The sequence below is a fragment of the Rhipicephalus microplus genome, chromosome 1 (genome assembly GCF_043290135.1).
Source record: "Rhipicephalus microplus isolate Deutch F79 chromosome 1, USDA_Rmic, whole genome shotgun sequence".
NCBI classification, from domain to species: Eukaryota; Metazoa; Arthropoda; class Arachnida; order Ixodida; family Ixodidae; genus Rhipicephalus; species Rhipicephalus microplus.
Genome location: NC_134700.1, coordinates 68,266,971 through 68,282,492, shown reverse-complemented (window position 1 = coordinate 68,282,492; position 15,522 = coordinate 68,266,971). Strand labels below are relative to the sequence as shown.

Below are 15,522 nucleotides of genomic sequence, written 5' to 3'. Positions count from 1 at the left end.
GAGTTGGACAATCTATGGTACTTTAACGCGTAGCAGCGTACGAGTACACCACCATGTTGCATTTCATATTGACTACTTCTCGACAGTATTTGCTTTATGGTTGGTGAAGTGGTGGATCGGTGATGGGGCGTAGTGGGATTTTTGCAATAACGAAGTAGTGGGCAGTTCGCAAAGGTGTGGAGGTCACGCACATACATACAAGGGATGGACAGACCCACACCTCTAGGAGCTTCGCCCCTAAAACAGCGCTAGACTGTCCCCGTCAACCATCGCATGCCATCAAGTGCCCTTGTAGGATGATGAAAGTTTGCGTCATCCAGTTCGTGCGAAATGAACCAAAATTTACGGCATCTTCAAGATCACCAGTGCGCCGTTTCGCGCAATCATCGTAGCGCCTGGTCGTGATTTGTCCAAGTTGGCAACAGCTAGCGCATTATTTTCGGCAAAGAAAGCGAGAAAGCTGACGAAGACATTGGTTGATTTCTCCGTCAGCTTCGCTTGAGAGTTCAGCTAGCAGCAGCAGTGTGGGAATTGAAAGAATTTGTGGAGGAATTAAACTCGGCGTGTGTGCCAGCTCTCACCTTCAAGGGCGTAGCCAGGGGCGGATTATCCAGGGTTCAAAGGGCTCAAATGAATTAACCGGGCCCTTCAGTTTTACCCCCACCCCCCAAATAAGGGCCTGAAAAAAATGGTTGTTTTCTTCAAAGAAGTTTAATTCTTTTGCAGGATTACTCTGATAAAAATGGATTATCTATTCAATAATCAATAGAGGTGCTGCTTAGGTTGTCCTTTGCATAACGTGCATAATTTGAAAGTCAGCTCTCAGATCTGCAGTCTGTGGTAAAAACCTTTTACTTGCCGAAAACCATGCACCATGCAGAAAGAAGGATCGAGTTGATGCAGTGGACAGACGAGGATTTTAGCAGCTACGGTACAACACGCAAGGCGAATACGTACAGAGGGTGGTTCCTGTTTGAAATGTCGTTCAACGCGCTGAATGAAAATAACCGGTATGAAGCTGACGTGCAAGTTGCTATACTATGCTTCCATATTATAGTGTAAACAACGCAGTATGGGGCTGAAATTCCTGAATATGCAAGGATCGACTCTGAGGAGTAATAATCCTAATCGTATGAATTCCTTATTTTCGTCTTAACTTCTCACACAGTTTAGTCTTTTCTCAGTATGATCCAATGAACGAAACAAATCTTAATACTGTGCATATGTCTTCGTCTCGTGTTATAGTTATAATTATTACAATGACCATCTGTCCACGCGCTCCACAAAAAAAAAAAAAAACGGCCTGGTGGTACTAAACACTTCGGAGAGCTTAGAATAATCATGGCTTGTGTTACAGCTAAATCAAAAAAGTGTCAAGCCTCAAGCGTGAGCATGCAGATGACAAAGTGGGAAAAGGGGCGGGACGAGGGGCCCCCTTATTTTGTTTGAACCGGGCCCTCCGCAATGTTGATCCGGCCCTGGGCGTAGCTATAATTTTTTTTTCTCCCTGCGTTCGGGCTTGGTGGGGTTCAACAATCTTTTAGCATTTTCGTGCGTGCGTTTGAATGTGTGCATGTATACACACGCGAAAGTGAAAAATTAAGGGGGAGGGCCCCTCTACGCCAGTGCTGACCAATGGACCTCAGAAGATCGATCAATTGCCAACACGTGGTTAAACAAGCTGTTTAGTGAACTTGCGCGTAGAAAGAGAGAAATGAAGAGGAAAGGCAGGGAGGCGAACCAAGAACTTGCTCGTGCAAAACAAACCATGCAAAATAAATGTGATGGTTTCATTGATTGATTGATATGTGGGGTTTAACGTCCGAAAACCACCATATGATTGTGAGAGACGCCGTGGTGGAGGGCTCCGGAAATTTCTACCACCTAGGGTTTTTTAACATGCATCTAAATTTGAGCACACGGGCCTACATATCAGCCTCCATCAGTAATGCTGCCGCCGCAGCCGGGATTCGATCCCGCGACCTGCGGGTCAGCAGCCGAGTATCTTAGCCACTAGACCACGGTGGCGGAGCTATGTGACGGTTTAATATTGACTGGCCAAGATCAACGGTATGTTAATCATTAAACTAATTGGAAGAACATTTGAACGTACGTATATACAGTTGGCCAAAACTTTAGCTATTGTGTGCAGCGGCCACTTTTGTGTCTGTCAACGCCATATAACGAAACACAAAAAAATTGCTTCGTGGACATGTGCTTTATGGGCATACACTAGTCCCAGGGGAATAGCCAGGGGGTGGCCCACCAGGCACGAGTTTTTGTTTTTTCGCCATGTCATAGATAGCAAAAAAAAAAAAAAGACCATCAAGAGGCGCCCTCCCCGAAACCAAAAAAGGTGCTCCCCCCCCCCCCCCTTCGAAAAAAGTTTCTGGCTATGCGCCTAACTTCTCCTTAATTTAACTGAAACTTAATTCAGTCGTAGTATCGCAATATATATACAAAAAAAGTACTACTCATGCACGATAGCTATTACAAAGATTTGACCGGGACTGTACATACACGTGCGTTTTGCACGCATTTTTATCTTTTAACGGCTTGCATGAGTAAAACATAGCTGCCGTAAAAGATTCAGCTCGGGGATTCGTAATGCACATACTTTATTGCGAGCGCATAATGTTTCCTCATTTTTTTGTTATATTGCCAGTTCTCGCGCGTCAGTGGCGTTGGAGGTGAATCGAACTCACAGATCGGTGTCATTGGTCACCAGCCATTCAGTACCTTAAAATATATATGGTGCAAATGAAAGGTAGGACGCCTACCGTAACACCAATTACACTTACGTATCTGCACTTGAAGTTGATATATACAACTTTCTTCAAAGTACTCTAACATTCTTGCCACAGGTCTCAAGAAGGTAAACGCGCCCGGATAAAGATAGTGTCAAAAAATGTGTCATTGTCAGTGCACATGGCTACAGTGGCTAGAAGGAGTAACATGGCCGAAGCACGAATGGAAACAGCTCTACTTTGTATTGTGCTGTACCAGTGTACAGCGATATCAAGATGCACCTACACATATTTTCTCGCTTTCTTCGTCTGGCATACATTATTAGCTCGTGGCAACGCCCAACAAATAAGCAGCGAGTTCGATTTTAATTGTTGTGCAAGCGAGAATGGGCATAAACAAATGAGTACTCCACACAGAAGTGGCGGATCGCTGTCGAGCTTCGGCATACGCAAGAGGGACCAACTCTGTCATCATTCTGCACGAAATTTCTAGAAGCAACTCGAATTTTCGCGCCTCGTGTTAGTTTTGTTATTGATGACGTCAACGCTAGTGGCCAATCGTGCGTTTGTTTTGAAGTGCTCTCATTCGTTTACAACAATGACGTCAAGACTAACCACGTGACAATAACAAAGAATAAATACTCCACCAGAGCGATCGGAGCATTAAAGCTGGTAGGTGTTGTGATAAAAGTGAGTCTCCAATCGTTCGTCGTGCCCGAGAGTTGTACGTGATGGCTAGTCCGATGTTCGCGAGGTTTTCTCTGCCATGCCGGCGTGCCGTAATGGCCTGTTCGCGACGGAACCTGTGGAGACGCTACCCGGCCACCATCGGGGATGTGTTCGGCGAGATGGACCGGCAGCTGCGACACTTCGAGCACGAGATGTCGCGCACTTTCCGCGACCTCGACCGATCGGGCGCGTTCGGACCGGCCTTCCGCTGGCTGCGTGCGCGCGACGTGCCCGTCGAGTCCGGCGCGGGCGACAAGTTCCAGGTGCAGCTGGACGTGAGCAAGTTCAGACCGGAGGACGTCAAGGTGTCCCTGTCGGGCAACCAGCTCACCGTGCGCGCCCGCTCCGAAGTCAAGGAGGGTAACTCGACCTACGTTCGCGAGTTCTCGCACTCGGTGACCCTGCCCGAAGACGTGGACCCCGACACGGTGCGATCCCTGTTGCTCGCCGACGGATCGCTGTGCATCGAGGCTCCCCGCGCGCTGCCCGAACCCAAGGAGGTACCCATCGAGAAGTCTTCCACCGAGCAGCCGCCCAAGTGAAACTATGTGTGTGTGTGCGTGCTACAAAATAGTTGGCGTACCTGTAGTGTGTAAATAAACGTGCGTATGTTCGCCCCTGTCGGTTTCTTATTACTCGCTGCTGTCTGCGAAACCCCGATTCGTGGCGGCTACTACAGCTACGAATCGTCAAATTTCTCCGCCGTATTTTAGCGGGCAAAGCCGTGCGCAGCATCAGTTTTACTATTCTGAGCATCTAGCATTATATGCCAGGCACTTGTTTCGTGAGCTACTTGCGTCTCCGTATGCACGCGTTTGCCTTAAGCCCCGCCGAAGATGAACTTGTTCTGCCTCGGTGCTAATGTTTGCTAGACATGTTATTCTGCTCCTCTGTATCGCCTGTCATTTCTTCATGTTTCCGGCAATGCAACAGCAATATGTTAGGTGAAGCGTGGGCACATTGGAAGGAACTTCTGGGTGTAGGGAAGACGCTTCAGTTGGGAAGGAAGCACATGAGATGTGCTGTATCAGAATTTGTTGTTAAGCTAGTCGGTTAAACATAAAAAAATATAATATATATAAATAAATATAAATATTATATTATATATAATATAATATTATATAAAAATATAATATAATATTGCAGCACACATAAAACACATACAATGGTGTGTGTGCATGCTGTATTTCTTAAAGCATGAGAGACATTGGTCAATGCAAGTATGCATTTTAAATATGTTGGTCATGTATTTTGGAAGCATGCCGCTATTCGCTCGAAAATGACCATAACAATTAGCTTGCGTGCAACTTGTTTTTTTTTTCTTCACTTGACATTGCGTACAATGGCGATTCCCAACACACCCAGAGTTGATAGCAATAGCATGAAGAAGAATGCTGAGCTCAAATCTGTACTCGTGCAACCTTGATGCAAGCCGAGCAGTCTTCTCTCTGTTCCCAAACCTCGGAAGAAGGCCGATCGGCCATGTTCTCACCTTTGCACAGGCTGTTGCAGAGACTGTGAAAGAAGTCGTGGCTGAAGACTTTCAGGTTGCCTAGGGAGTACAGCTACCCCATTAATAATGTGCATGGATTCCCAAGGGAAGTATTCAAAGAATTGAGGCATGTGCCAATCCCATAAAATACATTCTCTTTACCAGACAATCGCATTACTTGGTGGTAAATACCCTGAATACGTTGCAGTTGAGCACTATGCTTTGACATGGCAATAATTAAACATGCAGTTTAGACCAAGTCTGGAGTAGGCACATGGCAAACTTTTCATAGAACTTCAAAAATATACAAGTGTTTTTATGTAGGCTAGTCAGTTCATGAACATTGTGGCAAAACAGCGCAAATAACAGGACGAGAGATATGCAGAACACAGTACGGACTATCGACTGATTTCTTTAATGGAAAGGTGGAGAAGATATATAGCAAGGCAAACAAATATCGATAAAACAGCATAAATGCTATTGAGCGATTCAACGGGCATTTCTATAAATTTCGACAACGGTTTACAGAATGCAGAAAATGTAGACTTCGTGAACATGAGCAAAAAATGGCGAGAAAACAACCACACTACAGTTGATATGAAACTGATTAAAATCTCTAAAACTAGACATTCATAAATCAATAAAAACCAGGGTCTAACTAAAAAAAGGTTTGCAAGCATGTGACAACAAGACTAGAAAAGTGTCATGGCAGACAATAAAACAAGAAGGATGCAAAAAAGCTTGTGACAACAAGCTTGGTGATTACATTCGAAGCTCAAGGTATCTAATTTCTTTGATAAAGAGCAACGAACTTCTTTGCTAAAGGGTGTATACCATTCGTCCCATCATTTGTGCTGTTTCATCACTATGTTAACATGCACTAGAGAAATTTCCTTGAAAGATTAGTCAAAATGAATCGTTTGTCCACAATATCCAGCTGTATGTCCTCATATAATGACAGGCAATAAGTGCTTACCTTAGAAGACAGAATGATGCAACAATGAGGCTTTGTTGCATGGTTGGTAACATATTGCCACATTCCTTCCTCGAGTTTTGTCTTGGCCCTTTACACTGTAAGTGCTGCCTTGCACAAACCGCATTAAATGACCAAGAATTATCAACATAATCTCAGAACCTTCCGATGTGATTACGCGCACACCGCAAACAGTACAGTTTCTTATAAAGCGTACATGGCTGTTAGCAATAACGCTGGAATATTTGACGCCACATGTCTAAATGATGATGCACTTCTCCACTTGTCAGCTGATCAACGGCCGACCCTCTGTTCGCCCTTATCAGTGTCAGTGTGCTGTTATCAGATTTTCCGTTATCAGATTTGCGTTATCAGATTTGGCCACAAGTGCGGCCAAATAAACAGTCTCATCTTGGACATACCGACCACTGCCTTCATCAATGTTACTACTACATGACAATACGCAGGCAATGTACGAGTGAGCTCATTGTTAAGCAAACAATTTATTGTACACATTTTTCGATATCCAGCATCACGTCAAACACAATGTAGTAGACGTCAAGCATGGCACAGTATACCATAAAACATGGCACAGTATACTATACACCGAACTACAGATTTTGTGTCTCCTTATTTCGAATAAGGCACAGTCTATTGTTGTAAGCAGGTAGAACATATATAACAGGTTTGTAGACTCAGGATTTGTGTTGCGCACAAACACCGTATATTAAACATGCACAGGATTAGACTATGGGGACTACACAAGCATTTTACTGCTTAAACGCATGATAGATTGTGTAGTCAGAACCCATTCTTGGAATGTGCACCTTTTTATTACATACACCTAGGCAAAATGAGAATGCACTGACAATATATCTGAGCAAAATGCACACTACGTAGCATAAATAGGAACACATGAGAATACGACTCAAACAGGCGATCACAGGCAGCATCCAAGAGCCTGCCATTGACTCAAGGTGGACTAAAGACGTTAACGAGAGATGCCTCAATATCAATGAGACCTCTTGAGCAACTAACGTTTTGATGCTAAAATAGCACATTGTGGCCACGCATGATCAGATCATACAGCAAAAAAACAATCATTAAAAGAAATACTACAATGGCAACAAAAGTGATAAAATGCCACGGGTCATCAACTAGGGATGCTAAAAATTGAAGGTCCAAAGGGAAAATCAGGCAAAGCCAATGACCTCCAAAATGCGCACAACGAAGTCATTACTGCTGGCCAGTGGGCTGTTGTTGAAAGTATCGCAACGCTCGGTGCGACCATTCTCCAAGGATTCGTCTATGTACAGCCCCAATCCATTCCTGCACAAATGGAAGTGAATGTGGATGCCATTCGTGCATGCCACATTTCGAACAGACACAGCGACTGTTTGCAAAAAATTTTCACACAGGCACGTTTCATGGTACAACTGTCCGTAGATGGGAATGGTTGCACATTCGATCGGACGAACATAGCCGGTTGTTCCCTTCACCCTGTCCTTCTCCTGTGTTTTTTCGATTGAATGTCAACGAATTCCCATCGAAGTCGTGCACCAACTCGCCCAAAATGATGTTCTTCTAAAGAAACTGTCTTTACCATGTGTACACTGCAGAAGTGACTCAAAAGCTACAGAGGCAAAGCATGTGCAAACCGTACCGCACAGTACAGTTAATGTCATTCGCAAAAAATGAGATCAATGCTCAATTTCTTGTGCTTGTACGGGCAAAGCAAATGAGATTCACCGATAATTATGTTCAGCCAATGAATGCACTTTGAGAAACTTAATTGAAGTGACTTGTGTAGTTTCAAATATGTCATGAACATTCTCAGCTTACTTTCCATGTTTGCTGTAGGACCCATGTTTGCTGTCGTGCCCGATTTAGCAGCCTTATTTCCACTCCAATAATTCGTGTGTTGAATAAGGTAGCGTTAAGACAAATACATGAACGAGAAAAACATGACAAGCGCTGCTCTTTTCTTGTTCATGTATTTGTCTTAACGCTGCCCCATTTAATGCATTATGAACCCTACCCAACTAGCCTACCTTTCCGTTATTCTTCATCTTGTGCAACCTCATTCCACTTTATGGCTGCAAATTTAAAAATTTATTTACCCCACCTAACAGTCTGCCACCCTCTGCTGCATTCCTTGGTATCCATCCCATTGCTCCATCTGTCGTATGGATTGCATGACCTGCTTAAGTCCGTTTCTTTTGCTTATTGTAATATCAACTGAAAAATACTCACTACCAAGGAGAGTATACAACTTCCCCCTGCATGGGAGCCAGAATAATTTATGAGGGTATTTTCTGTAGGTATTTTTTTCTTTCCAAACTATGCAGAGTCACATTGGTACTTGCTGTATTGCGAGAGAAGTTGGCCAGAGGACAACATACTGTGGCCACCCTCTATTCCCGCTAAGGAGATGACTTTTGCAGCAAAGCCATTTTCAGTCGAGGCTTGGCACAGCACTGGTCACAGGGCTTTGCTGTTTGGTGAGAGTGGAGGAAGGGCTGTGCCTAGGCTTGTGTGGATAGTGAATTTTAGGTTCAAAGTAAATAGGGATTTTCTTCGAATAATTTCGAATCGAATAGTATATATGACATATAAAGAAAAATGGGCATGTTTTCATGACCTAACTAACCTGTACAATATTTTTTTTAAAAATTGAAATAAAGCGTCTACGCAAGTGCCATTTTTTTTTTCATTCAAAAAAAGTAAAAAAAAAAAAACTGAGTATTAGCAGGATTCGACTTTGGGTAGGATGTGAGTCATAACTTTTAAAATACATAAAATTGTAATATTTCTTATACTTTGAGCATATAAGCTAACAAAACAAGTTTTTAAACTTAATAAGATTATTGTGAGGGTAATACTTTCTTTTAAAAAGGCTGGGCAACATTTTCAAATCGCCATGGAATGAATTCACTAAGGAAGCTTATTGCCTCATGAATTCACCGCCGCAAACATTTTTAGAATTCGCCCAGTACGTGCGGAGTTGCAAAGAATGGTCGCACGCTGGAAGTACATTCTCTCTTCTCATCCCGACGAAAGCGCTGGAACCTAAGCAGAGAGATATGACACCGAGAAAGAAAACACATCATGTGGGCTTTCTGAGCTTGTGGAGTCATTTGCCGAGAGAAGAGAGCAATTTTTAGCTGACTTTGAGAGCTTATTGCTAACTGCACGCCACATGCAGCGCTATAATATGACTTGCGTGTCCTCGGTAGCCTCAACTACCGATCGGCAGCGTTTTCTGACAATGCTCCAAAAGTGTTGCAGGGCGCCTTTAAATTTGAAAGTGGCTTTGCAGCATAGCGGATCTCCCCTCGATAAATAATTTCACGGTTCAGCACTACAATGCAGTGAAACCACCTTTACACGTGGTATATTTGGACTAATATGAATTTATTTGTTCCTTGCGAGTCTTTACTTCAAAATTTTCAATAATTAAAACCCGAATCAAAGCCAATTCAGACACCCTATTATTCGTTACAATATATGAAGCATTCGAATATTCACACAAGCCTAGCTGTGCCGTACCAAGATGGGTGAGATTCGATGGAAACCAATAGGAAAAGTTGCACAAATATGGGTGAAGGTGAGCCTGACAAAGGGGACATCAGCATCGCAGTTTTGACAGCGTTCATGAAGTGAAGCTGGCTGCACTTTTTGATTATTTATTTATTTAGAAACCTTTGTAAATGCGAAACTTCACTGTAGGTGTCTCGTGTAGGTGTTTGGCAGCATCTCGTGACGTCAGAGACAATTGATGCAAAAAATCATCACTTATTACATCACCATATAATGTCACACTGGCGTTACGGATCACCAAAGTTTGCGAAGTCAGTGCAACGTCACAGCTGGTGTATATCACATAAGACGCAAATCTTGGGAACCAGAAATGCATACTGGTGGCTTAAAGAAGCAGGAATGTGATGTAAATGAAAAAGTTTTTGTGTAGCTATAGGTGTAGTTCTAAACCCTGCGCTAAATGCAGCTCTTTGATTCAGTGTGTAGCGCAGATGCCCATTGATTCCGATTGGTAGAGTGTCTACTTCTCCATCAGCAAAACTATCGAAGATGCTCATGCTTCAGGTAAGCATGTTGGGTTTCCCCTACATAAGTAGAATTACATCTGCAGCGAGTTCTATTCCATTAGGTGGTCGCAACCAACCACCGAAAAGAATAGATTGTGAACAAAAACGTGGCAAAAAAAAAAGCGGCTATGACATCATCATAGCTTGTTTTATTGGCTGCAGCGTGGCATGGGGCGGGAACCAGGGGGTCCCCAAAGGGTCCCCTTCGTGGGTGTCAATGGCACGATGAAGTCGACAGCTTGCGCAAACTTCAAAACTAAATTAAAATACCTTCCAAGCTGTATTTTCTATTGATATTTTGCAGATGGCATAAGAATGTTCCTGAGAATCGACCCCTCAGACTATCTCGGCCGCAAAATTTTTTGTCAGTATGCCTTTAAGCATATTTTAGCACTTTGGTATTGATACCGTCTACTGCGGTGGAAGTTATTCGACAATTAAATTATTTTGATAAAGCCAAAGGGATTTAATGTGATGTTTTTGCAAGATCAGATACGTGAATGGTGCACTATGCCAGATATTTCATTACTGGAAAATGAACTAAATGCTGTGTTAAGACAGTCTGCAACCTTAGTCTCGGGAACCAGAAGTTGAGAGCCATTATTATGCGAAATATGACTAAAATGAACAGAGTTAATTGTCTTCCGAACTCGCTTAGGGTTTGTTTGCAATGTAGCTGGTAAAGCATTAGAACTAAACTTCGTGCTCAGTTTTAGCAGCTAGCCCATCATACTCTTCCTCTATTGCATCATATTCTGTCCTTTGATCGAACAATTAGACCATCTGGCACATAAAAACAGGCATCTTTCTCGTTAGCTGTTTTAGTGATACGTTAGACCATGGGAATTTCATTGGTGACAGGAACACTGATTGACACTCTTCTTCTTCTTTTAAGCATATTCAATCAAGCTATTACTTCCAGTTTTCTGAATATTCATAAAAAGTCTTACAGAAAATAGAAACTGATGGCTTGGTTAACAATTATGTTTGATTCATATGATATTGTAGCATAACTTAACTTCGCATGGGTCGACTCACTCGAATCAAGCCATGAATCTCTGTCTGAGTGAGTACGGCTGAGAAATATTTTGGTCAGTGAGCCTGAGTGAGTATAGTTGAAAAACAAAACAAAAAAAACATGAAGCATTTTTTGCGAGAATACGAGTAATTTCCAGTTTTTTTTTGCACACCTAGGCTTAAGGTAGGAACCAATCAGCTGTCAGAATAACTATTGAAAATTAACTGAGTTCCCTGAAAATTTGTGAGCAGCTGGGATCGTTGTGGCATCCGACGAGTATACCCTAACCACACTTCTTTCCATGTTGCCTCTAAGATCTGCTTCGACAGCATGCTAAATACAATGTTGACTCCTGCAAGACACCATGGCACACAAACAGTGATCTGGATGCCAAATACAGCAATTAAGGTTAATTCTCGAATCTTTCTATTATTGTAATGGTTGGTATGAATCGCTGCTATGAAGTGACCAGTACAAATTGACCAAATTTAGGAACAATTTAACGGCATATCATGGAAACCAGAGGCAGAGTTAAGCAACACATAGCAAAGTTTCAGTTACGCAGTAGATGCCTACCCTCCTCCAACCTGGATCATGTGCTGGTTGGCCGAAATGAACAGATGGGACGAATGGGGCACGTCCTGACTGGAGCCAACGCCGACCCAGGCGAACCGCCGTGGCTCAGGTACGAACGTGAAGAGAAAGGTCTCGCCGGTGCCAAAGTACGTCTTGGTGCGCTCCTGCCACCGAGTTGAGCAGTAGGCACCAAAGCGCTCGTCACGCGTGGTCAGCACTGCCAACAGCGTGGGCTCCCATGTGTCGGTGTGGAAGAAGAAGTTTGTCAAGCTGCTGCCATGCTCGTTGGTCGAGTAGATCACCTCTGGCTGCAGCATGGTGATGCGTGTGGGCAGCCAGCTCCACACGAGGGCCATCTGCAGTCACAGCACAGGCAGAGGCAAAGCCAGAAAGTATTTTTCTTTTTTTCTTGAGAAGCCCTCTACTCTGCTCGTTTTCACCTGTCATATAATCAGCTTAACATTATCTGCATGTATTACCTCTGTCAGTGATGACTTGGCATGTATATATAGGGGTGGTCACCCCTCCCCCCCTTAAAAACTTGGAATAAATGATGTCTTGACATCTATACTACTAAAAATCACATATGCCATGCTCATCTTGTAACTAGTGCTTCACATCAATGCATATCTTGTATGTTGAGGTAAAACTAGCACAGGTTACTTTTTTATTACAACAGCCTCATTAATGCCTGTTTTGTGACTGTTGGTCTTGTCCCCTTGTATATATTGGAGCAACATTTCATCTCTGTACACTAATGAATATATACACAGGAAAGTTACAGATACATTGCTCCAAGTGATTCGAAACATCGGTTTACCTGCTTTCAAACGCAGTGCCTTCTGCTCCAAATAAGCTCAGAAACATCTTTTTTGCCTGCTCTAAAAATTTCTTTAAATCCTAAACAGGCTGGACCACAACTGTAAAATGCTGCACATGTTCTTGGATCTACAGTTGAACCCTTTTGTAAGAGGCATGCTCCGGGCAGCAATTCTTGTCTTTTATATCAGATATCTCTTACAAGCAGAGTACTACCGTACTTACTTGCATAATGAACACACTTTTTTTTTTTTCACGAAAAATCAAGACAAAGTTGGGGGTGCGTTTATTATGCTAGGTAAATTTTTATAAAACATTTTTGGCATGAGCAAAAAATGTAGTAATGCAAAAAAAAAAGTTAGGTCGCCTAGCCTTTCGCAACTGACATACGCGTACGCTGCTTACAGATAGAAAGAAAAACCATACGGAGCGCGGCAGTAGCCGAAGGTAGAGAGGAAGAAAGCTGAGGTGGCTGAGGGGGTCGGCATTATAATAAAAGACGGAAGAGATTCAACGGGCAAGGAGGTGCCGGGTGTCAGTTAGTGTGACAGCAGAGCACGATCGTAGAGGGTACGTTTATCACACGGGGAAAAAATAAAAAACCCAGATTTTGACGACTGAAGTTCGGGTTGCGTTTATTATGTGAATAAATTGATTAGACAAGTAAATATGGTACATATGCATTTTCCTATTAACCCATACTTTACTGTAGGCACACTGGTGTCTCTTATACTCATTTGTCTCTTATAAAAGGGTTCGACTGTATTTGGAAAGGTTCTGTTCTAGAGAAGCTTTATTTGTGCAGCCACAGCAGCATTTTCAGCCAATCCCTGCTGAATGCCAGCCAACAAAAGCTTTGCAGACACTTATAGCACTTATAGCATCATTTCTATGATGGCAGAACACCCTTTAGGAAGCTCGCATAGGCAGTGGCGCCACATCTCCATCGAGGTATTATTGTGAGAAACTCTTCGTTGAGACCTTTAGTAGTACAGTGAGAGCTCGTTAATTCGAACTTCAATAATTCGAATTTATGGATAATTCGAACTGTAAGTTATGGCCCGGCCAAGCTTCATACAAGCCTATGAATAAAAAAAGCCCGTTAATTCAAGCGAGTAGGTTCCACCGCGAATAATTTGAACTACGCGCCACCGTGCCGGCGGCTTGGCTAGTCACTCGATATCGCAGCTGCCGAGTTACAAGGCGACGTGGACAGGGAGCGGAGAGAAAAACAGAGAAACTGGCCCGGAGGCCAGAGTGCAGAAAATAGCACCACTTACTCTTCACTTCCCTCCCCCCACAATCTCTCTCTCGGCGGCTGTCTGCTCTCCGTCCTATGTAACCTGCAAGATTAATCTTTCTTTAAGCGCCAATCTCGGAGCCTTTGAAAATCCTGCGTAGTTGTCGCTGTTAGACGACAGATGGCATGAGCAGCACACCGCAAATCGGATGCGTCGTAGCTTCGCCCAGCCTTCTCTGCAGTCTTTGTTTCAGGCGTGCGCCGTACACCTCGGTGTTGATGCTGGGAGTAGCTTCCGACTGTCGCGATTCTTTGTGTTGGTGTTAGGCCTCGGCTAACGTTTGTTGCGGTAGCGCCGGTAGAGGTCGCGTCTGTCGCGACTACTACCGGCGCTACCGTCTGTCGCGATTCTGCTGCTCCGACTTGATGGCGTGTGCCCGCGGCAAATACCGTGCCAAAACACTTCCTTCCAGCAAACACGACAAGCTGGCCTTCCTTCCAGCAAACACGACAGCGGTACTGCAGCCCATGGACCAGAATATAATTAGAAATTTAAAATCATTTCATCAGCGTCCTATGTTGAAACGAATTATTTTGTGCAATAACTACGTGACACTCCTGTGCACTACACATGCTTGTGCGTGCTTGGGAGCTAGTGACAGCGCTTACGATAGCAAGTTGCTTTCGCCACTGTGGCTTCAGCACCGAAGCTCTGCAAGCTGACGAGCCACCAGTGCTCGAACACGACATCACCGCCTCCATGGCAGACGTTTTGGAAGACATCTGTTTTGCGGACTACGTCGATGTGGACTGAAGTGCAGTGGTGTGTGGTGCACTCACAGATGGCGACATAATATGTCAGGTGAGAAGTGCAGAACCTGTCGCTGCCAGTGACGATGATGAGGAGGAGTACGAAGCACCAGTGTGGCCCTCTGCTGCGGAAGTCATGGCCGGACTGAATGCCGATCGTCTTTTCTTAAGTTTTGAAGAAGGCGGAGAAGAGGCCTTCTGCCAAATTCGCTCGTTAGAGCAAAAAAAGCTGGCTGTTGCCTTCAAGAAAAGAAGGCAGACCGCGATTACAGATTTAAAAAATAAATAAATTGTCATGCCCTACTTGCAGTGTATTATTGTTGTTCTTCACTTTCGTTAGTTCGAACTTTCATTATTTCGAACTGAGGTGGCTCCCCCTTGCAGTTCGAATTAATTAGGTTTTACTGTATTGCTTGTCCTAATGAAAATATCATGGATGCTTTTTACCTGCTCAGAGCTAAGCACCTCAGATCGGAAATTGGCCATTGGCATGATGCCGACCGACATGGCACGCATGGCTCTGTTCTTGCTCTCCTTAATGGACAGGTAGGCAGACGTCACGTCCAGGTGGTAGCAGGAGCCTGGGGGGCCACTCTCAGATGCTGCCCGCAACCGTCCACTCGAGCAGCTTCGGATGTACATCTCTGATTTGAGCAGCTGCTGATTCAGAAGCTTGGCACTGAAGCCCTGCGGAGTTCCAAGTTGCATGTGAGGATGGCAGGTTCTTTACAAATGAAACATCGTGAAGTGGGCAAGTGTCTCGAGCAGCAGCCTTCCAATAGCAGCATGCAACGACGAAGTAGAGCATTGTTGGGACAAGCTACAATACGAACATATCACGTCCAGTAGATTCAGCATCAAGCTGGCTGATGTTTACCTCTGACCAGTGATATTGCTGTGAAAGATAAAAATGTGCAAGGCCCAAGTTTTCATTTGTGCTATTGTACGTTGACTACAAATGCTACAAGTACGACACAAGTGCTTTGTCGACCATAAACTTGTATCTTCCATT

At 43.9% G+C, this 15,522-nt stretch overlaps 2 protein-coding genes across 2 annotated transcripts in view; one reads left to right on the top strand and one right to left on the bottom strand.

Moving 5' to 3' along the window:
- Positions 1 to 3,386: 3,386 nt before the first annotated feature.
- On the top strand, positions 3,387 to 4,095 carry LOC119178751 (heat shock protein Hsp-16.1/Hsp-16.11). Its single transcript, XM_037429991.2, has one exon. The coding sequence runs from the start codon at positions 3,479 to 3,481 to the stop codon at positions 4,016 to 4,018; it is 540 nt and encodes a 179-aa protein (XP_037285888.1). The 5' UTR covers positions 3,387 to 3,478; the 3' UTR covers positions 4,019 to 4,095.
- Positions 4,096 to 6,425: 2,330 nt separating this feature from the next.
- LOC119178745 (GTPase-activating protein skywalker) overlaps positions 6,426 to 15,522 on the bottom strand; it is a 46,031-nt gene continuing 36,934 nt past the window's right edge. Inside the window, exons 9-11 of the mRNA XM_037429984.2 lie at positions 14,958 to 15,197; positions 11,642 to 11,997; positions 6,426 to 7,270 (exon numbers count right to left, since the gene is read on the bottom strand). Coding sequence (XP_037285881.1) covers positions 7,135 to 7,270; positions 11,642 to 11,997; positions 14,958 to 15,197 — 732 coding nt within the window. The 3' untranslated portion in view covers positions 6,426 to 7,134. The remainder of the gene's footprint in view (positions 7,271 to 11,641; positions 11,998 to 14,957; positions 15,198 to 15,522) is intronic.